General features: G+C 41.6%; 1 protein-coding gene across 2 annotated transcripts in view; it reads left to right on the forward strand.

The window, feature by feature from the left end:
• Positions 1-19,991, forward strand: part of CHAF1B (chromatin assembly factor 1 subunit B) — a 39,860-nt gene extending 19,869 nt beyond the window's left edge. For both annotated transcript variants that reach the window (XM_078772242.1, XM_068106279.2), the window contains exons 8-13: positions 4,024-4,117; positions 4,317-4,386; positions 4,627-5,652; positions 11,388-11,604; positions 14,827-14,870; positions 19,460-19,991. In XM_078772242.1, coding sequence (XP_078628368.1) covers positions 4,024-4,117; positions 4,317-4,386; positions 4,627-5,652; positions 11,388-11,604; positions 14,827-14,870; positions 19,460-19,490 — 1,482 coding nt within the window. In that variant the 3' untranslated portion in view covers positions 19,491-19,991. The remainder of the gene's footprint in view (positions 1-4,023; positions 4,118-4,316; positions 4,387-4,626; positions 5,653-11,387; positions 11,605-14,826; positions 14,871-19,459) is intronic.
• The last annotated feature ends 2,989 nt before the right edge of the window (positions 19,992-22,980 follow it).

Here is a 22,980-nt window from a genome sequence, read left to right on the forward strand (position 1 = left end):
GAAATTTCTTGGGCAGTTTTTGTTGCCTTGAAGTGCTTCTCCAGCAGTTTGGTGGTTAACTCTGCCTTTTCTGGCTCTTCATCATATTCTTCATTGTCTTCTTCATGAGATGTTTTGGTCACAAGTTCTTCAAGTTCATCAGTGGACAGTTCTTCTACTTCTTCCATGTAATCAAATCCGAATTTCAGGATATCAAAATCTTTGGGAAAACGCCGGCCGTTTTTGTCGCAAGTAATCCGGAATGTAAAATCGAATTGCGATCACGTTGATGGCAAGTGGCGACTCGTATCATCGTATGTATAAAATACCTTCTTCAGGTAATTGTAGATGCTAATGGCCTTTCTTCTTATAATGGGCCTATCCACTGGAGCAGTTTTCTGGTTCTGATCTTCGATCCAGACACTCAATCTTTTCTCCATTTTTTCAACAAGGGTGTCTCTCCTGCTAACGTATGATGTTGCGATGGAGGCTCCTGCACGAATGCTGGCACGGATTTTATCTTCGGCCTTCCGTACCGTCCTAATGGTTGATTCATTCACGTCATATTGCCTGGCCAAAGATGAAGCAGAAACTCATGATAATTTATTCAGGATATCAAGTTTGACCTCCATGGTCATTGTTTTCCTCCTCTTCTTGTCTGGTTGGTTCAAATTTGGTCTTTTGGGAGCCATTATAATAGACGTTAACTTCACTTGATGGCTTCACTTGACTTGATGGCAGGTTCGGAGATGGCGACAGGTGGCAGCTCGTGCCGCGCGTGTATATAAATTAAATAGTAATTAAGCAAGGTAATGAGGAATAAGGAAAAATAATAAAATCTTTGGGAAAACGCCGGCCGTTTTTGTCGCAATGAATCCAGAAAGTAAAATCGAACTGCGAGAGCGATGACGGCAGGTGGCGACTCGTATCATCGTATGTATGAATGAATATGAATGATCGTTTTAAGGCCATTTTCCCCACTAGAGCGGGGGTTAGCCTTGCGGGCCCCATGACAATCATGGTTCCCTGTTTGAGGCAATGTTTTTATGGCCGGATGCCCTTCCTGACGCCAACCCTTGGTCACGCTCTTTCGATGCGCAGGGATATGGTGTACCTATTCTAAATCGGGGTACACACTGTGATCATTCATCCCAGCAAGCTGGTACTCAATTTGCCGACCTCGGAAGGATGACGGGCTGAGTCAACCCCCCTAGCGTTAATTCAGCGATCGACCGGGATTCGAACCCAGGATCCTAGGATCCCAAGCCGGCACCCTAACCACTAAGCCAACACCAGGTATGTATAAATTAAATATTAATTAACCCTTGTCCACACAAAGGGGGGGTCTTTTAGCCTTGTATTTAGCCTAAGAAGACCTCCCTTGTGTGGACCAAGGGTTAAGTAAAGTACAGTAACAAGGAAGAAGAAGAATATAAATATTTGGGAAAACACCAGCCACGATCACATAAATGCGAAACACACCCTCGCGTTTGGGAGGTTTTGACGCATTTAATTCAGCGTGTAAATTGGAAACAGCGTTTGAGGAAGCCGCGTTGGAGGAAGTTTTACTGTATATATATATATATATATGTATATATAGCCATCCTGTCAGCCTGTCATCCTCAGCATCCTCAGCCTGTCATCCTTCCGAGGTCGGCAAATTGAGTACCAGTTCACTGGTAATTATCTGTGTGTCGCAAGAGGCGACTAACAGGGTTGGCGGCAGGAAGGGCATCCGGCCATAAAACATTGCTTCAAAAATGGGACCACGGTGCCCCAAAAAGGCCAACCCCTGCTCTGCAGGGAAAGATGGCCTCTAAAGGTGGTTCTAGGGAAAATAAGAGGAGAGAGAGAAAAAAAAGAGAGAGAGACAGAGACAGACAGACAGAGACAGACGTGGATGTAAGCCAAAATAATCCAACCATAGTCCCTTGTTCTTGTTAATAGATGCCAACCGGTTATTTTTACCATCTGTTGTGTAAATTGTTACCGCCTTATCGATGTTTATGCTTAATCAAGTGCAAATTCACGTAAAAATAAAACTCTCATTCATGACATGGCTGAACTCAAGAGAAGCACGACTGTGTAGCAGTAGCTTTGCTTCTCTCGTCAGCGATCCTTGGATGGAGTTGAACACAGCCATGATTTGCACTCCAAGCTTGAAATGTCGAGGCCTTGTTTTCATCACGCATCATAACATCATTCTATTTCACACCAGTCGATCCTCGCATACAGCGTAGGGAGAAAATGTATGATGTCATTAGAGCGTTGTCGGATCTTCACTATACGCTCTCTGGTGCTATCCAGCATACCGTCCTCGTTGCTTTGGGGAAATAAATGTTCACAGCTCCTGAACACTCGGTTCTGCACACTCAGACTTCCTGCCAATCTCAGGCGCTCTCCTCCATTATGAAAAATATGCTTCAACCAAGTACTGACCTAAGGGAATGAATACGTTTGTAACCAGTGATTTTTTATTTGTACATGTTTTTTTGCAGGTATTCCTGATATGTAATCTCCTTCAACAATAACAGTGTTTAGTTTGCTCTCTTCAGTTATGAATAAAAAGGTTCATTTGGAAACATTGTTTGTACACAATTCGTAATTCATTTAAATGTGGCATTATTGATCGGGGTTGAATACCTTTGTAGGCCAGTGTACACAGCGCATACCTATTGCAGAAATAGTACGTTACGCTTATCTAAACAAATGCTAAGAAATAACTGTCATTCTACTAAACAGTTTTATTAACCAATAAAGATCATTTCCATAACAATATTAATGCTGTTACAATACATAATTGATGTTAGACTGTGCAACTTTACTTGCCAATAATATACAATATCTGAATACGAGGACAAAGTGGGTAGTTCTCTTATTGTGTGGAATTTAAAATCGGTATTCCAGCTGAAACAGTGGCTACAACACGTGATTTTCATTTACTTTCTTGTTTAAAATACTAGGAATTCACAAGGATGGAGTTCCATTCGACCAGAAACTGATTGTTTTTCCTTTCTTTTTAACTACAGGTACTCTTTCGCTAAAATTGTAACATTGTATTTGGTAACCTGCCACTACAGATTTTATCAATATTTGCTAAACTGGTTTACCTAGATCAATGTTGTAATTAATGGCCATTTACTTGACCATGTGTCAGATTTTTCCTTTTTTTTACGTGTGTGAATGAAAAAACTGTGCATTGATCATTTTATTTACTTCAAGTTGTCAAATATTTACTCCAGGTAAATTTAAAGCCAAATTAAGACCTTCTAAAAGTTCGTTTTTACTCAAAATGTTACTCAAAGTTACTCAAACTCCAAGTTACTCAAAATGCAGGAGCTTCAGGGGGGCTTGGCCCCAAACTCCTGGTCCCCACTGGGGACCAATGAGGCCCCTGGCCTTATTAGGAGTCACTCCTGCATTGATCATGCAGGAGTGAAAAACTGTGCATTGATCATTTTATTTACTTCAAGTTGTCAAATATTTACTCCAGGTAAATTTAAAGCCAAATTAAGACCTTCTAAAAGTTCGTTTTTACTCAAAATGTTACTCAAAGTTACTCAAAGTTACTCAAACTCCAAGTTACTCAAAATGCAGGAGCTTCAAGGGGGCTTGGCCCCCAACTCCTGGTCCCCACTGGGGACCAATGAGGCCCCTGGCCTTATTAGGAGTCACTCCTATACAAACGAATTTACCTCCTATTCCAAAAATTGACAAGAACTCTGCTCGTGTCTTGCTTTATGATTTTGAAAGTCAGGATAATATGACAGTTTGTATGTTATGACTTATGAGAGGGAATCAAGAAAAGTTACTGCATGATAGAAGAGGAATAAAAGTTGAGCAGTATAGAGGTTTAGAGCTCAGTAGACCTCATTGGCAGTTTTTATAATCAGAGTGTTTATGCTGCGTGTGATGAATTACAACTGGCTTGTATTTGCTCAACTCCATCGTAATATGATTTCTCACAACATTTGTGTTAAATGCTTTGATACTGTTCAACCGAGTTACGTGACACATTTCTTTTTCCTTTTCCTGGTTTCACAGTCTCGTCCAAGAAAGTTGTTTCATGACGAGAGTCTGTCATCATTTTTTCGACGTCTAAGCTTTTCTACAAAAGGCGATCTATTGTTTGCTCCAGGTTTGCCAAATATCCTCTAATTTTCATCCTTTCAATTTTACCAAGATATAGTTGCATAATCTACCCCCAAATGTCTTTCTCCCAATTCGTATTTTGTGATTATTTTAATTCTGCCTCCTGAACACATGGATATTTTCAATTTTTTGACGTTTCTACATTGCTTTTGTATTTTCGACGTTGCGACTGATTCTTTATGCAGCGGGTTGTGTCGAGGATGGTGAGACGATAACCCATACAACCTATGTTTTCTCTCGCTCCAACCTGCGCAGGTAACCATTGGCATTTAGTCAATTTGATCTTTTATTTTTTACTATTCTTCATTTTTAGCGTTTTATTTTTACTTTATTCCAACGATTGATTTCACTTTTCACTTGTTTTCAACTGAGCTTGCCCTTCTTGAGCTTAATTCTACACATTCTTTACTCTTTTTTTTTTTTTTTTCCTTTTTTTTTTGGCTTCACTTATGATCTTATGTTTTTCTCCAACCCATTTTCTGTTCTATTTTCCAGACCAATTGCCCATTTTCCTACCCGATCTAAACCAACAATTGCTGTGCGCTGCTGTCCCGTTCTCTTCACGCTTCGTGAGGAAAAAAGGGAAAGTTGCAAAAAGATTCCTCGTGAGATGGAAAATCAGGAAGCGAATAGCAAAGCAGTAGAAGAGAACAGCATGAAAGAAGTAAGTGGCAAAGATAAACCAGAGCTGGGATGTTGTGGCAAAGAACAAATGGTAATGGAAGTGACGAATAAGGATAGAAAAATGCATGAAGATATCGAGCAGGAGGGAGATAACATTGTGAAGAAAATTGCGATATCTGGTCATCAAGAAGAAAGGCAAGTCGAGAATGGGAAGGAGATGACAGACGAAGGCAAGCTTAAACTAAAAAAGATACCAGAAGTTTGCCAAAAAGAATTTGGAGTGAAAGAAGAACCAAATCGATGTGAAGAGATGAAGAAGCACATGAAAGAAGAGAAGGAAGAGGGAGAAGTTGTAAAAGTAACAGAGGAAATGATGGAAGTTGAGGTGGAAAAATCAGGAGGTGAGATGAAAGAGGAAGAGCAGGCAGAAAATGCAGGAATCGGAGACAGAAACAATGGAGAGAGATCATTGGATGAGAATAAGGAAGTTGCTCAAGACAACAAGCAGAACCTTGGAGATGCAACAGAGGGCATATTAGGCGACAGAATGTTGCAGAGGAATGCAAAAGAGGGTCAACTGGAAAGGAAGGTAGATTGTGAAGAGGTCAAACGAAGTGAAAATAACGAAGAGCAACGACCGGATGTTAAACTGGAAAAGGAAAAAGAGAGACATGTGGAAGCAAAAAGCGAGAAACGAGGAGGTATAAATAGAGACGCAGAGACGGAAACAAGTCAACGTGAGGACGGCAAAGAAAGAACAAATATGATGGGTTTACCTTATCGAGTAATCTTTGCCGTTGCTGCTGAAGATGCCATTATGATTTACGACTCGCAGCACGAGGCCCCCTTTGCATTTGTCGGCAACATCCATTATCATACGCTCAGCGATATCACCTGGTAAGACACATTTTATCAGTCTTTTGATCTAGGTGTGTCCATTGCTGTCCACATTTCGACAAACGCATTCAACTTCTGCTTGTGTGTGATGCAAGTTGTTCTCCTATAGATAATGGATTATTTATCCCCAAAATGGTGGTTTCTGGAGGCATTATTTGTCACTTTGATAAAGCCTCCATTAATGCCACCTTTAAAAGCAATTGATGATATTTGCAATGTACTAATTACAAAGAACCATGCATTGACAATGTGTTAAACAGCCAGGATTAGTCCAACATTAATGGGTTTTTTTGTGGATATCCTTAGCTACATAAATAGTGACTTATACAACACTTCCAAGGCCAATTTGTTATTTATGACCACCGTTCCCCACTCCCTCCCTCCTTTCCCCCAAATACTCCATAAATTCCATTTCCCTCCCCTTGCCACTAGCATCTCCATCCCAAACCTCTCTCCCTCCTCTCCACTCGTTCTACATTCCCATTGTACCCCCTTCACCCACCACAACTATCGGGGATGCCTCATTGTGGTGCTTGTACCCCCCAACACAAGTCGGGGTGAAAATCTTCCCCATTCTTTCCTGCCGTCCGGATTTGTCAAGGCAGCGCGGTCACGGTCAGAGTGCCGATCGGTCCCCATGGACTGGCTCTTTCCCTCTTCTATCTCTCCAATTCTGTCTTCCCGACTATGTGAAGGCGGGAGTACACCACCCCTGATGTGGAGGATCTCTGGGTCGCTCCTGGGAGCTCGATTGGCAGTCTCTGTGCCCCGGGCTTGGTCAAGAGAAGTGTCTGGGGCTATACAACTACAACAACCCCCCAACCCCCCCTCCCCCCACCCCCAGCTCTCTCCACCCCGGTCCCTTTCCCCTTCCTCTTCTCAATTTAGAACCTCCCACCACCCCCCCCCCCTCCTCCCGCTCCATGCACCATGGCGCATATGCAATAAACAGATGCCCCATTGTAACCGACATAAATTGCAGACTTGTCAACCAATACATGTCCTGTGTGTGCATTTTGGATGTAAAGCTGTTCATGTACAGTTGTATTCTGAAAAATTATATTAAAAGAAAACAAAAAATAGAAAGTAAACTTCACAAAACGTCATATAATATCTATAATAGTATCTAATAGATTCTCTGAATGTGTGATTATCCCCACATTTTTTGGAAAAAATGAGGGGGGAGTGGGATGGGAGAGGGGTGAGAGCTATTGTAATTGGCTCCTGTGTATCTGTCCATCCATATTTCTGTCATGCTTTCTCCTATACAGTTGAGCAGAAATTCACCAAACCTGGTAGTTATATTCACTACATACCATGAAGATTCCAGGGCAGTGTCAATTTTGGCCACACCCCCTGGGGTGGGGTCAAAAGGTCTTATACCAAAAAATGCAATGACAGCACATTTTTAGACATTTTAAAATGAAACATTCTATATGCAATCAACATTAGGGGATTCATGATATATGTAGGCCTTACGATTTTTGGGATTTGAACCCTCCAGGGCTGGGGACTCCTCGGGTCACAATGGTCAAAATGCGAAAATAAAATTTAACTCTTAATTTATTATTGGGTCATTCCTGGTGGAACTTTCTGCCATCTTTCAACTTTGCATTAGGTGGGAAATTTGCGACGACGTTCTATCGACATCGCTCTAGTTTTCTAGTTTTCATTTCATTCAATACCCTTCTGCCAGTTTGGCACTGTGTGATTAGTTTTCAAAACAACTGCAGAAGGTGCAAAAAATGCGAGTTAGACTTTTCCACCTCAGATAAAGATTGGCACTATCAAAGTTACATCCATGCATCCGTGTTTTGAATCTTTTTTTCTTTTCTTTTTTGTCTTTTTAGAAATACCAGCCGCCGGCACTCGCCTCGAAGCTAGCTGTCTAGATTTGCAGGGTCCAGATATGCAAATCCTCGTAACATTTCCATAACTTTTTAAAATATACTGCTATATATCGTTTTTGCTCTATCTCTCAATGGCAAAGAATCGCTTAAAAAACAAACAAACATCATATCCAGATATTCACAAAAATCGAATCATTTCGTCCTTATCACATATCCAACCCAACCTCTCCACCAAATTTCATCTGAATACGTCCATAACCTTAGATATCCTTTTCACAAACAAACAAGAAATACAGTGCATTCAGAAAGTATTAGGTGTGTCCATTGCTGTCCTTCACTTTTTTCACATTTTGTTATGTTGCAGCCTTATGCTGAAATCGTTTAAATTCATTTTTTCCCTCGTCAATCTATACTCAATACCCCAAAATGACAAAGAGAAAACAGGATTTTAGAAAGTTTTGCAAATTTATTAAAAAGAAAAACTGAAATATCACGTTGACATAAGTATTCATACCCTTTGCTATGACACTTGAAATTTAGCTCAGGTGCCTCCCATTTCTCTTGATCATCTTTGAGATGTTTCTACACCTTGATTGGAGTCCACCTGTGGTAAATTCAATTGATTGGACATGATTTGGAAAGGCACACACCTGTCTATATAAGGTCTCACAACTGACAATGCATATCAGAGCAAAAACCAAGCCATGAGGTCGAAGGAACTGCCTGCAGAGCTCAGAGACAGGATTGTGTCGAGGCACAGATCTGGGGAAGCCTACAAAAAAAATTCTGCTGCATTGAAGGTTCCCAAGAGCACAGTGGCCTCCATAATTCTTAAATGGAAGAAGTTTGGAACAACCAGGACTCTTCCCAGAGCTGGCCACCGGCCAAACTGAGCAATCAGGGGAGAAGGGCCTTGGTAAGAGAGGTGACCAATAACCCGATGGTCACTCTGGCTGAGCTCCAGAGATCCTGTGTGGAGATGGGAGAAACTTCCAGAAGGACAACCATCACTGCAACACTCCACCGACCTGGGCTTTATGTCAGAGTGGCCAGACAGAACCCTCTGCTCAGTGAAAGACAAATGAAAGCCCACTTGGAGTTTGCAAAAAAGCACCTAAAGGACTCTCAGACTGTGAGAAACAAGATTCTGTGGTCTGATGAAACCAAGATTGAACTGTTTGGCCTCAATTCTAAGCGTCATGTCTGGAGGAAACCAGGCACCGCTCATCACCTGCCCAATACCATCCCAACGGTGAAGCATGGTGGTGGCAGCATCATGCTGTGGGGGTGTTTTTCAGCAGCAGGGACTGGGGGACTGGTCAGAGTTGAGCGAACAATGAATGGAGCAAAGTACAGAGATATCCTTAATGAAAACCTGAAACGGAGCGCTCAGGACCTCAGACTGGGCCGAAGGTTCACCTTCCAACAGGACAATGACCCAAATCACACAGCCAAGACAATGCAGGAGTGGCTTAGGGACAACTCTGTGAAGGTCCTTGAGTGGCCCAGCCAGAGCCCTGACTTGAACCCATTCGAACATCTCTGGAGAGACCTGAAAATGGTTGTCCACCGATGGTCCCCATCCAACCTGACAGAGCTTGAGAGGATCTGCAGAGAAGAATGGCAGAAAATCCCAAAATCCAGGTGTGCAAAGCTTGTTGCATCATACCCAAGAATACTCGAGGCTGTAATTGCTGCCAAAGGTGCTTCAACTAAGTACTGAGTTAAGGGTCTGAATACTTATGTCAATTTTGATATTTCAGTTTTTTTTTTAAAATAAATTTGCAAAACTTTCTAAAATCCTGTTTTCTCTTTGTCATTATGCGGTATTGAGTGTAGATTGATGAGGGAAAAAATGAATTTAAACGATTTCAGCATAAGGCTGCAACATAACAAAATGTGAAAAACGTGAAGGGGTCTGAATACTTTCTGAATGCACTGTATGTCGTGCACAGCACGATACTTGCAAAATCCCTGAAATAAGTTGTTGACCTTTGGCCTAGGTTGACCTTTTGGCCTATGTTGACCTCAAAAATAATTAGTGGTTGAATTCAGTGACCAAATAGGCAAATCCTCTTCAAATTTCAAGTTAATTGGATGAAAATTTAGGATTTTAGAAACTTGGCCTGAGGTTGACCTCAAAAATAGTTGGTGGTTGAATTCAATGACCAGATATGCAAGTCCTCTTCAAATTTCAAGTTAATCGGATAGAAAGTGAGGAATTTAGAAATGTGGCCTATGTTGACCTTTTGGCTTATGTTGACCTCAGAAATAGTTGGTGGTTGAATTCAGTGACCAGATATGCAAGTCCTCTTCAGATTTCAAGTTAGTCGGATAAAAATTGAGGATTTTAGAAATTTGGCCTATGCTGACCTTTTGGCCTATGTTGACCTCAAAAATAGTTGGTGGTTGAATTCAGTGACCAGATATGCAAATCTTCTTAAAATTTCAAGTCAATCGGATGAAAATTGAGGATTTTAGAAATGTGGCCTATGCTGACCTTTTGGCCTATGCTGACCTTTTGGCCTATGTTGACCTCAAAAATAGTTGGGGGTTGAATTCAGTGACCAGATATGCAAATCCTCTTAAAATTTCAACTCAGTCGGATGAAAATTGAGAGGATTTTGGAAATTTGACAAAGTTGGTGACTTTTGGCCTATGTTGACCTATTGACCTTTTGACTGCAAAAACAATAGGCTTCTTTATTATGACCAACTCTACCATTTGGTGAAGTTTCGTGAAGATCGGTTGAAAATTGTGACCTGTAGGCGACTGACATACATACAGACAGACAAACAAACAGAACTAGAACGGGCACTCGGTAGAGCGCATACCTTCGCCGCAGCTATGGTAAAAATACGATTTTGACCTTTTCGTGACCTTGACCTTGACCTTTGACCCGATTGCTCCCAAAATCTAATCAAATGTGTCCCGTATAATAACCAATCATCCCACCAAATTCCATGCAATTCGGTTGAATACTTTTTGAGTTATGCGAATAACATACACATACACACACACACAGACATACAAATAAATACACAGCGATCAAAACATAACCTTCCGCTTTTGCGAAGGTAATAATGCGCAAGACCAACCAATATACTTGAAAAATCTTCGATTTTTACAAGTAACAAACATGTGACGTCTCATCCAAACTGTATTATTGTACTTTAACATACAAGTTGTGTTGTTCAACTTCCGTCAGCAAAGCAACGGGTACAACCTTAATATTTAAGTAAAATAAACTGGTGGTTGTACTCGCCGGGTGCATGGGAAGGTTTAAGGGAGTAAAAACCAATTCTTAGTTCAGTGCTGGTCTGAAATTGGTTTGACATTGGGTCCAGGATAGGGCCAGGACCTCAAATCTCTCTATGTAAATGTGCATCGTGTAGTGCCACCTGGTAGAAGCCAGTGTTACAAATCGTAATAAAATACGCCACAGACGTCATAAAAGTGGGTGAATTAACCTGTCTATAAGGACGGGTTTTGCTCATATCTTTACTGTATGAATAGAATAGCCTGTGTGTATATATATATGTGTTTTTGTCAGTGCCATAACTCCATGGCAATGACAGCTAGAAACCTGAAACTTTGTATGCATACGAAGGGAACCCCCAAGGGTGTGTGTGCACCTGGGTACGATTTTGTTTTTAATTCGGTATTTTTTTTTTTTTAATTGCTTGCCTTTCCCGTCACTAGGTATGGGTAATTTTGCTCGTAAGTAATAAACATTTGTTTGCACCCTCACATATATGATGTCATTATAGTCTACGTTTGTTCCTTTATCTGATGTGCAGTCATCTACCTTTTCTTCCCTTCCACCCCTCCATTTCATTTTACCATTGATTCGGAGTCTATTTTTGTTTTTATCCTCTACATTAGGTCAGCCGATGGGTTATGTCTTGCCGTGTCCTCCACCGATGGCTTTTGCTCATTTATCTCATTTGCACCTGGGGAATTGGGCACACCACTCCCAACTGCAGCATCGCCCAATCTACAGACCTCACAGGTTGCGTCAAGCCCTCATGTTCCCAGTCCTCAGGTTCCGAACTTACAATTGCAGAAAGACAATGAGAAGGAAAGTGAAAGGAAACAAAAGGTAAAACACAGCTCCCCCACCTTTTAATTTATGTATATAAAAAATTCCCACATCCCTCATTTTTCCAGTCCTATTCTGTCCCTCAACCCCGCTGTTGGTGTGTCCTCCCACATCCTCTCTTTATATGGATTTGTTTTACGTTCTAGCTCCTTCACGAGCTTCAACGCTGCAACTACTATACACTATATAAAACACGATGTCGGTTTGTGCATTTGTACAGATGTCTGTCCCCCTTCATAAGAGTAGGTTTTAAAGGTCAATCTTTTAACACAAATTTGTGTTCACTATGGTCTATTTTTGAGGATAAAAACAAACTCGAACAAGAACGACACTCTTCGACATCATGACATCGACTGATATGCTCCCACCCACGTTATTACATCATTATACAGACTTGGCATTTAATATGGAATTTTTTTTTTTTTCTTGACTTGGGTTTACTTTTTGAACTCAGTATATCAATCTGGTGAGTTTCTTTTACCCTTCGGTGATGTCTTTGTTGAAAGAACCATGTCACTGATTGTCTTTCACAGCAAGAAGTCAATAACAGGATTATATCACAGGTGGCGTGACAAAATGTAAGGACAGGTACATTTGAAGATTGGCTTCACAATCTGGTATAGAAGGGTTGTTGCGTTCTGTATTAGTGGAAAACAACTGCTGCACGTCTCCAAAAGTTATTGCCGCTTCCTCTGGAGATGGTCCGTCAACTCGACAATGCTGTTTGTCATGGAGTGGTGGCTTTACGAAATTCTGGCATGAAACAGCGTGCTATTGCTCAGCAGTATGGCATCACTCAAGGTCAGGTGTCAAAGATCCTGAAACGAAATGCTCAGAGGGGTGTCCCTACTCCAATACCGAGGCCAGGACGTCCACGCAGAACCACAAGGAGAGATGATCGCCAGCTGCACCGGTTAGTCTGCAATGGCCGTACCAAGTCAGCTAATCGGCTTAGGGCTGAGTGGCAGCAACTGACAAATGTGCCTTTATCCAGAAGGCTAGTCAACCAACGACTGGTTCAAGCAGGCTATCGTGCCAGGCGTCCCCTGAGAAAGCCACGCCTGACCAGACAACACAGCCAGCACCGATTGCAGTGGGCCAGAGAGCACCGTCAATGGCAGCCAGGACACTGGAATCACGTGACCTTCAGTGACGAGTCTTGATTTCTGGTCTATCGTCAAGATGGCCGCGTCCGAGTGCGCAGACAAGTGCATGAAGCCCACAACGAAGATTGTATAGTGCCAAGAGTCCAAGCTGGAGGTGGTGGGGTGACCGTTTGGGCTGCTTTTCATGCAGGGGGAAAAACTGACCTGGTTGTTCTGAATGGAAACCTGAACCAGTTCAAGTACAGGGTCATTCTGGAAGAAACATTGCTTCCATTTGCTCGTGCAGCCTTTCGAGGAAACTTTGTCTTCCAAGATGACAATGCACGGCCTCATCGTGCTCGCATGATCCAACACTTTCTTGCTGACCGTGGTGTAGAGCATATGGAGTGGCCTGCCAAGTCCCCGGATATGAATCCGATAGAGAACTTGTGGGCAGAATTAACGCATCAAATCGACAACTTGGACCAGCAGACTATTGTCACTGCATGGCAAGCGATTCCTGTCCAAACCTTGGCAAATCTCATGAACAGCATGCCTCGACATGTACATGCTCTCCTGAATGCTCGTGGGGGTTACACGAAGTACTGAACTGTAATTTTACTGTCCGTAATCCCAGTCATAATTTAGCTTTTGTTTTTGTTGAATTTTTTTTTGGCTAATGTGCAAAATAAAGAGATACTTCTGGAAAACATACAGAAGTTTAACACAGTACTGTCCATGAATTGAGCTCGATATCAGTTTACATCACTTTCAAGGATCAATTTATTTGTTTCGAAATGTCAAATGTGGTTTTTTTTTCTTTTAAAGGTCACATTAACAAAATCTAGAATAATTTCAACATAATTCCAATGAACTTTTGGTTCTAAGTCATCTTGAAAAGTAAGTTCACCCCCACAAAAAAAATATTCCATATTAAATGCCAAGTCTGTACTACTTGTACCAAGTTTGATCTAAATCCATTCAGCTGTTCTCGAGTATAAACGTATTACAGACTTTGATCTTTGACCAGTTGACCCCAAAAATCAAATGCATTCATCTTTGCATCATTATACATACTTGTACCAATTTTGGTCAGAATCCCATCAATTGGTTCACAAGTTATCGCGCTAACAGGATTTTTACCTAACATGACCTCTGGCCTTTGACCTTGTGACCCCAAAATGTAATCGGTTCATCTTTACATCATTATACATACCTGCACCAAGTTTGACTAAGATCCCTTCAGCCGTTCTCAAGTTATCGTGGTAAAGAAAATCTATCACGGACGGACGACTTTACGACTTAATGGTTTTGGGTCTTCCACATTTGGTGGTTGGCTGCCCAGCGCTCTTTGCAAAAAACACAAAAAGACAGACAGACATCTGATGAATTTTATGCATTAGACTCCCTCCCTCCCTTCCCTCTCTCTTCGTCCCCCCTCCCCTTTCCCCCATTCCCCTCCCATCCCCTTTCCCCCATTCCCCTCCCATCCCCTCTTCCCTCCCTTCCCCCCTTCCCTCCCTTCACCCGACCCCCTTTCCCATCCCCACTCTCCCATTGATGGTGGCCAGTATTACAAATCATCATTTTATTCTTGTATAAAGAAAGTTTAAACAACTTGGTAATATGCATTATGGTGATGTTGAAATCTGACTAAGAATAATTCGAAATTTTCCAATACGTTTCATTTCAATCCTTGCAGAGGTTCAAATCAAAGCATCAAACACTGAGCTTCACAGTGAAGCGGAAGTGATTTTTGGTCACTATATACAGATATAAGCAGCAAGGATGGTTGAAGAAGGTGACGTTACCTGACTTCAAGCAGATTGAAGATGTTCTCACACAAATGATAGGTTGAATCTAGCAGAATGTTTGAAGTACAACATGTCGTCTTTTGATTAAAACCATCAGCGAAGCGACGTGTAAAAATGCCGTTGTTCAATAAATGCTTTTAGTTGGGAGGAACAGATTTATGGGAAAAAAAAATCATCTTAACGAGTTTATAAATGTGATTTCATTTAATGTATTCATTCCAGCTAACTAATTATTTAACCCTCTTGTCAAACAGCAAGTTGTTACGGATGCTACAAAAGATCTCAACGTTGATTGAATTATTTTCTTTACCCCTCATCCTCAGGTACAAAGCACCACCCACCCCCTGAACCGGGGTCCAACACCGAGGTAATGCATTTTGATTTACTTTGTGATTTTTCACACTATTATAATTTAATTATCAGTTATTATTTGCGCATTGGCAAGGTGTAGTCTTTCATCAAAAGCAACACTTGATGCATTTGATGTTCATTTTTGGAATGCATCAAAAAGATGCAATCATTTCTCAAGAAATAGATGAATACTGTCGACACCGTGAGGTAGCGTGTTCACATTTGTGCTGTCTAGTTTGGGTTTGATTCCCAACGCGCACATAAACTCTTATTAACTCGTGGGCACATTGTTGCATCAATAAGTGTTATCCTTGGATGCTGGAAATAGCTGGTGGAGGTTAAAGATTGCAGTGTCTCTTCACAGAATGTGATTTATCAGTGGCACCTTGCCATAATGAACGCAATTCCTACCCTATCCTACAGGGGGCACTGCATCAACTGCGTAGTTTCACTACACAAATCTCACTCCGCAGGCCGAACTCGTAATTGACCCCTGGCCCATTATGCATAATGACAAGCAACATGAATAGGAAGTGAATTTTGAGACAGTGATAGTTGATTTGGTAACGTTTGACTCAAACTTGGCCTTACCTCATTAGTCCCCTACCGGTGTACACCAGAGGGGACTATAGGTTTGCACGCCGTCCCTCTGTCCGTCAGTCCGTCACGCAAAGAACAGTTTTCCGGACTTTTTTTCTAAATGCTTAACGCTAATTATTTCAAACTTGGTGCGTGGTTTCCTCATGATAAGTTACAGATCAAGTTCGAACTTCACAACGTTTCGATCATTTTTGGCAAAGTTATGGCACTTTGAACTTTGGTAATTTCCCCAACAGTTTTCTGGACGATAATTTGGAGTGCATAAGTCAAAGCTGTTAATATTCCTTGTTTTAACTCCAATTTACATTCTGTTTCCACTTTTAGTGAGAAGTAGGGGTCTGTGCAACCATTCATAAACTTTATTTGGTGCAAATCGGATAATTTTTAGCCGAGTTACCTCAGACCCTGAGTTGGTAATTATATAATTCACACATAGTGCAATACGTGCAGGCTGCTCCACGGAGCGACCTTGCGGGCTTATTTTGACTCAGATTTACATTCTTTTTCCCCTTTTAGTGAGAAGTAGGGGTCTGTGCAACCTTTCATGAACTTTATTTGGTGCAAATCGGATATTTTTAGCCGAGTTACCTCAGACCGAGTTGGTAATGATATAATTCACAGTTTTCCGGACGACAGACCGCGGGTAGGGGACATGTATTGCAGCGCAATACTCAGAATGCTTGTTTGATCTTCCCTTCTACCATTCTACCTCCCTCCTTTTCTCTTTTCTAAATTTAGTCTCATCCTGCAGTGCATACATAATAAATAGATAGCAATTTAATGTACCAAGTTCCTCGTTACCACACAAAGGACAATTCCGATCGATACGAACAAGTGAACGCATGTTGTCGAGTTGATCGTCCATCCGACAGGAAATACCATTTTCTTGTGGACCTTTCGCTGTTCATTGCTGACCTTATACTTGTGCTGCACATACAGTATTACTTTCCAGGGAAGATTGTTTTGTTCATTGTAAATAGCTTTCTTTGGATGAGCCATATGAAAAAAAAATGAAAAAAAGGAAAAATATAAATAAAATAAGAAAAGAAAACTCCACATATTGGACAGTACATCATGCCTTGGTTTTTTTGGTGATTGTTGCGAGGGAAACACATGTTTAGCAAATCAATTTTCAAACAAGCAAGTTTTTTGTGAGCAATTAATTTCATTATTAAAACAGATACCCAGGCTCATGGAATAGCTAAATGACATAGGGCAGGTGGCAGGTGTACACATCGATATGGGGAACAGGGAGACAAAGACATCATACGTGAGGGATAAGTGGCAGAAAGGAACAGGGTAGGGTCAGTAAGAGTAGGAGAGGAGTGAGTATGGGGAAAAAAAGAAGAAGTGCTGAGGCGCATCACTCAGGGCTTGAAGGCGGGGCACAAGACCCGGGAATGCAATAGAGAGAAGGATTAAGGAATGGAGTTAAGGTCCTGCTTTTATTCCTGTTCTATACTGTTTTTTGTATACTGAATCGAGGCTCGTGAAAGAGCTGACATTTACTTCACAAACAAATCAACCAGACAAACAAAATATATAAAAAGAGGGAGCGGAAGACAAGAGAATGGGAAGCACACAAACACTTGAGAGCACACAACATTTGAGAGCAGGGAGATGTGTGGGAGGGAGAGGGCTCGGGGGGAGGAGGCGTGGGAAGGGGTGGGGGGAGGTGGGGGGTGGGAGAAGTATAAAACACAAGGACACCAAGGACTTCCAGGTCAGAAGTTGGTATTTCAAAAAGTGGAATTGGGGTGAAATTATCGGGGATAGAAAAGATCAAGGTTTTGGATGGGGGAAGATAAGAGATGGTGGTGAACAGACACATGTCCTGTTGCTGACACATGTCCTTTGCCATGTCCGTGTTACACTTTGACTGTCAGTCTGTGAACCTCCTGCCCCACATAATTCCCTTCCTCCCTGAGCTGAGATTTATTTATTAAAAATAACAACTTCAAGAAAAAGTAAATACATATGCATGAGTATTCTTTTTTGCAAAGTTTGCTTTTTTCCAATATTCCCCTTGTAATAGATATTTGTCCCGAGGTAAGTCGTATTGCAAAACCTGACAGACGAGGCCAGGTGAGGACTTGTGGCATTTAAGATGAAGGGCACAAGGAAACCATATTGAGCTTTTAAAGGAAACCACCATGGACTATTTGGCTGGCACACTGCAGGTCATGGTGTTGAGGTTGACTGCGGAGCCTTGGAGTGGGGAGAAAGACCTTTTCCTGGGGCCGTCCGCCCCTGCCGGATGATAGTGCCCACAAGCTGCGGGCGGTCAATCACAAGACCCGCCTCCTACAGAGGAGGTTCCTGAATTTATGAGAGCCGTGGCTGCGCTATGTGGCAGTAGGACCTGGACTTCGAGAAGATTAACATCCCTCACCTCTGTTGCTTCATGGATGAAGAAGCACTACTCGGGAGAGACGTTGACTCTGCATAATCTCTCCTCTTGGCTTCCTCATAATCTGTCATCCAGCCAGTCCTGAGTGGCACTTCACCATTATTACCTGCATTCCACAAACTTTGTGTCTGCCTCAATCCCTCGCCTCTCCCAATTGTTTTGTATGCGAGGCTGGTAAATGGTGCCATTAAGGAGTTGGGCTTTCTTTGTTTGTCTCTCAACTACACAAGTTTTCGTACATGATAAGTATAAGTCCATATCCTGATGCTGTGTGGATTCTGCTTCCCCACTGATGGACCTCTGGTAGCTTGGAACTGTTGCTGCGTTTTTGCCTGAGGAAGTAATGCTGAAATCTATTTATCTGGGTTCTTTCCAACATCTTTCCAGGGCTAGGATTTAGGGATCTTTGTTCCTTTCACATTCTTTCTACTTCTTCATATTTCTCTTTATTCATTCTAATTTTTGCTTCTACTTTATTTCTCTCTATCTCTCTGTCTTCGGAGAAGTGAATTTTTGCAGATTTTTTTTTCCCTGCGCTTGGATCTGTTTGAGGGTAGGAGTAGCGGTTGAAACCCGAATCCTATCCAGGTTCCTCCTGATGACTCCAATGCAGTATTTGGTTTTCTGTTTCATCACAAATACGTCCCTATCTGTCTGCTGGCCACTTGGTTTGTTCTGGAATATTTTAGTGCGTTGTCTATCTACCCTGATCCCCATGTCGTTTTCAAGAGATAACATTTTTATGACAATGTTTTCCCACCTTTTGTCTTCCACCACCAGCTTCTGCTTCATTTGGGTGATCCTTGGGGAAATGTAATAGTTAATTGAATGCGGTATTTAATCACCGTTTGTCCTTCACGGGGGTATGAATCAAATAACTCCCAGCACAGATGGATCATCTGACACGACAAATATATATATATATATATATATATATATATATCCGTGTTGTAGGTTTCGATAGACTGAGAATTGCAGCAACAGTGGAAATTACAAATCACGAAACGTCAAACCAGGCATTTCCATAAGCCTGTGCTGCTCAGTAGCAATGGCAATTGACGTTCGTCGAACGTTCAACTGACTTGTGATGTTTGTTCTCTTGTGCAGGAGGGGAATCTTTCAAACTAATTTTGATAAAATAAAATTCCACATTTGAGACTTTAGCTCGATGAGACACGCCATTTATCAGTGGATTTGTACAAGTACGTTTTGTCTCTTTATTGTCCCTTCCACTAATCTTTAAAATCAACATGAACATCAGAATTAAAGGATAATTAATACAGATCTTCATGGAACACACAATTAATTGGCTGCCGGTTGCATCATTGTTGGGAATGTGCCCCCCCAATGTGCCCCCCCCAGTCCGCCCTCCCGTAAGCTGGTAATCATTTTGCCAACCTCGGAAGTTCGACAGGCCATGTAACGTTAGATAACACCTCCTGGTGTTATCTAACGGCATTAAATTCCATGAAAAATTTAAATTGATAGATCAACTTAAACTTTTCCCATACCTGGGGATAATTTATTCCATTTGTCCCGTTTTATAATGTGATGTGTAAAGTGCTTTTCTCATGGAATTTTTTTTGTCGTTTCAGGAGAATCGCTCTTACACGGGTCACGCACTGATGCTGCGAGAGACATTTTGCTCATTGGTGCGTACGATTTGATATAAAAACTATAACCATTGTTCACTGAACCAAGACCTGTACCCATCTCATCCATTTGTCAATGTGCATAAACACATGAGCTGTTGAGTTGTTTGGTGTTAGTCAGCATCCAATCACAACACGATGTACGTGCTGGTGGATATGTAAATGAATTTACTACGTCTGGAGTCATGATTTTTGTGTCCACGATAACCGCTGCAACGTGATAAAGGTGAAACTATGCAGGAGGAAGAATGAGAATGGGCTGAAACTGAATTGTGGCCAATAATTACAAATGGGAAAGTTTTGCAAATGTTTTCTTTCATGCACTTGTACCCTCTGAAGTGAGTTTACGTTTAAATTTAAATTTTATCGTAGGTATTTTGGCCACTCAGTGAGACTGATATCAATCCTTGAAATGGTTTTCAATATAAATTCCCTGAAACATTACCCATGTTGAATAAACTACCTTCAAAATCCATAGATTTGTTTTACCTGCGACGTGTCATGTGGTTGTTGTTGCGGCTGTTGTCGGGGATCGATTTTTGAAATGTGCACCCATTGGTCAGACAGCTGCCGGACCCCACCCATAATGTTGCGACTCCTCCCACCTTTGCACCCAGAAGAAATATGGCTGCCATCTTGGTTTTCGGGTGGGTCCAAGACACCAGACCTGTAGGCCTCTGCTGATTATACACTGCCCAGATTTGTCGTCAGATTTCCATTGGCTTTTATGTCGAGTGTCATCCAAGATGACGGGCTCAAAAATTCTAAGCAGTCAAATAAATATACATAAAGTTTAATCGAGCCCTTCAACACATTATACACCTCCCGAAAAAAAAAAAGCGTAATTTTTGAATGGCCTCATTGGGGTTAAACAAACCATGGCAGAGGGTAACGTGAATGAGGTGTCTAGCTCATCTTAATAGCACATCAAATCTTTCCCAATCCTGCTGTTCATCTTTTAAGAGTGCTTTAAATGCGTTTCCCAATTGGCCCGTCACCAGATTTTCTACACAGGTTGTAATGTAACCAGTGCTGTCATTATTGTTCTGGAGGATCAGCCCCAAGGCAATGAAATGTGTAATCTTGCCCAAGTTAAGGAACAACTGAGCAGCACCGTCAGTTTTCAATGCAAGACAAAAATGACTGACAGTACAGTAAACCCCTAAAGATCATGAGGGGGTTATGTTCCTGTTAAATGCCACGATATTCAAAGCCAATTTCCTGTGGTTATAAGGGGTTAGGTTCTTGAGCTTCGAGAAAATAGAGGAAAGTGGCAACCAAAAACAAACATCACAACTGAAACTAGAATGAGAACGGCACTCAGTAGAGAGCATACCTCCACCTGGTGAACAGTTTACGTTTTGTATCCCAGAGTAGACCAGAAAAATCACAATACAGAATCACATTAAATCAAAATCAATCACAGGAATCACCATAGGTCTCGTCTTTCATACCCTGATCTACCCCTTGTTTTTGGCCACATCACTCAATGGTGAAAAATCACTTTAAACATTCTACTAGCCGGATCCGGATCTTCACCAAAATTGAATTGATTCTTCCTTGTCACACACAACCTGTCCAACAAGTTTCGTCGAAATCCGTCCATAACTTTTTGAGATATCCCACTATGTATCGTTTTTGGCCCGATCTCCCAATGGTGAAGAATCACTTTAAAAAATTCTAGTAGCCGGATCCGAATCCGGATCTTCACCAAAATCTGATCATTTCGTCCTTGTCACATTCCATGTTCAACAACAACCAATTCCAGGACTAGACTGGACTAAGCAGAGGAATACCTTAAGCCAGTACTTCTTAAAACAAAAAGGTGGTTATGGAGGGATAGGAGAGACGTTTAAGATAAAGAAGGGTAGAGATGAAAGTGCAGAATAACTTTTCAGCGATATGGACTCAGGACAAGGTCACAGTTCAAAGAAGAGTTAGGAACAGAAGGAGCACGGCAAGTGTCTTTCACAAAGGTGTTATGTGGAATGTTCTCCCTGGCAAGCTAGGAGCAGCAGAAACGGTAGATTGGTTCAAAATGGATTGAGATAAGCATTGCAGAGACATTAGTAGAAACGAGAGGTGGGGATGGGTGATTATGTACATGTAATTATTATAACCCCCCGCCCAACCCCATATATTTTTTTTTTAAATAAAAAATTACAAAACTTCAGTTGTCTCAACACTTCCACCACCCTTTACACCAAGGTGAAATCACCGACATATTTTGTGCTTTGATAAAGACCAGGTGTGATGGCCTCATATCCCAGTTCCTCATTTTATTCCAGGTTCAAGTACAAACTAATCTTCATCCATAACCGAGGTAGCATTGAAGATTGTAAAGGGAAAGAATTAAAGCCACAAAGTGATCAAAAGAACACGCCAGTGTTCCCCAATATAGTAACCACAGAGTTTAACCTTCACCCATACCTGGAGAACCTGGAATTAAATTGACTAGGGCATGCCCGTACGTGGGTGCCCGTTCCTTGCCAAAAAAAAAAAAAAACGCTACCCGTACGCTCTACCCCGCCCGTACGCCCGTAAACAAAAAAAACAACGCTCTTCGCTTCCGCCCTTCGCTCTGACTGAATTGGGAGAAATAATGCGCATAAGAAATCGAGAAATTATTATTTTCTCCGGAAGAAATCGAATTACGAACCGTAATGGCGCAGGCTCTCGGGCTCGCAACAACGCGTTCTGTGATTGGCTGCCGGAAGTGAAGTCTTCACTGTCGCAAATGTGAAGCGATGAATACGATGAATCGCAAATTAGTTTTAATTAGTTTTAAAACATAGTTTAACGGCAACATAGTTTGCCGACGGGAAATAAATGAATACGCTCTCAAATGTGCCATCCGAGGCAGAGTCTGTTCGCCACGTTCGGCACACGTGATAGCTCGCTGCTCTCTGATTGGTTGAATCGTTTTTTGGACATAGCTCGGTAACTACTTCTGCGATTAATTTAAAACCTTGAAAAGGCACATCCTCGGGTCCCCAGCAATATACCTGGCAAGTTTCAAGTATATCGGACCGGTAGTTGTCGAGAAACAGCGGTCACAGACAAACATACATACAAACATACAAACATACAAACATACACACAGAGATTGCTGGAATTATAGATAGATGCTTTTATATTAATCAACAGGTTTAATTTTTATTTTTGACTGTTTGAACAAACTATGATAGGGGTAGTTTTTCATGAATTAATGTAATCAAGAAGCATTTTCCTTTTACCCTTTTCCTTCTCCTCCTTTTCCCTTTATAAGGGGTGACGTCCAATGGCACCAATAGTCTTCCCTGTTCTGACTACGATACTCCATTCCCCATCTTCAGCCATCTCCACCAACTTGACCCCTCTCGATCCCACATTCAAAGTACTTGGCCGCACCTCACTTCTGATCCTTTGCCCACCTGGCAGAGCCAGTACAAATCTGAAATAATATTTGGGATGTTCAGGTCAAA

The sequence above is a fragment of the Myxine glutinosa genome, chromosome 2 (assembly GCF_964187855.1).
Source record: "Myxine glutinosa chromosome 2, kmMyxGlut1.1, whole genome shotgun sequence".
Lineage (NCBI taxonomy): Eukaryota > Metazoa > Chordata > Myxini > Myxiniformes > Myxinidae > Myxine > Myxine glutinosa.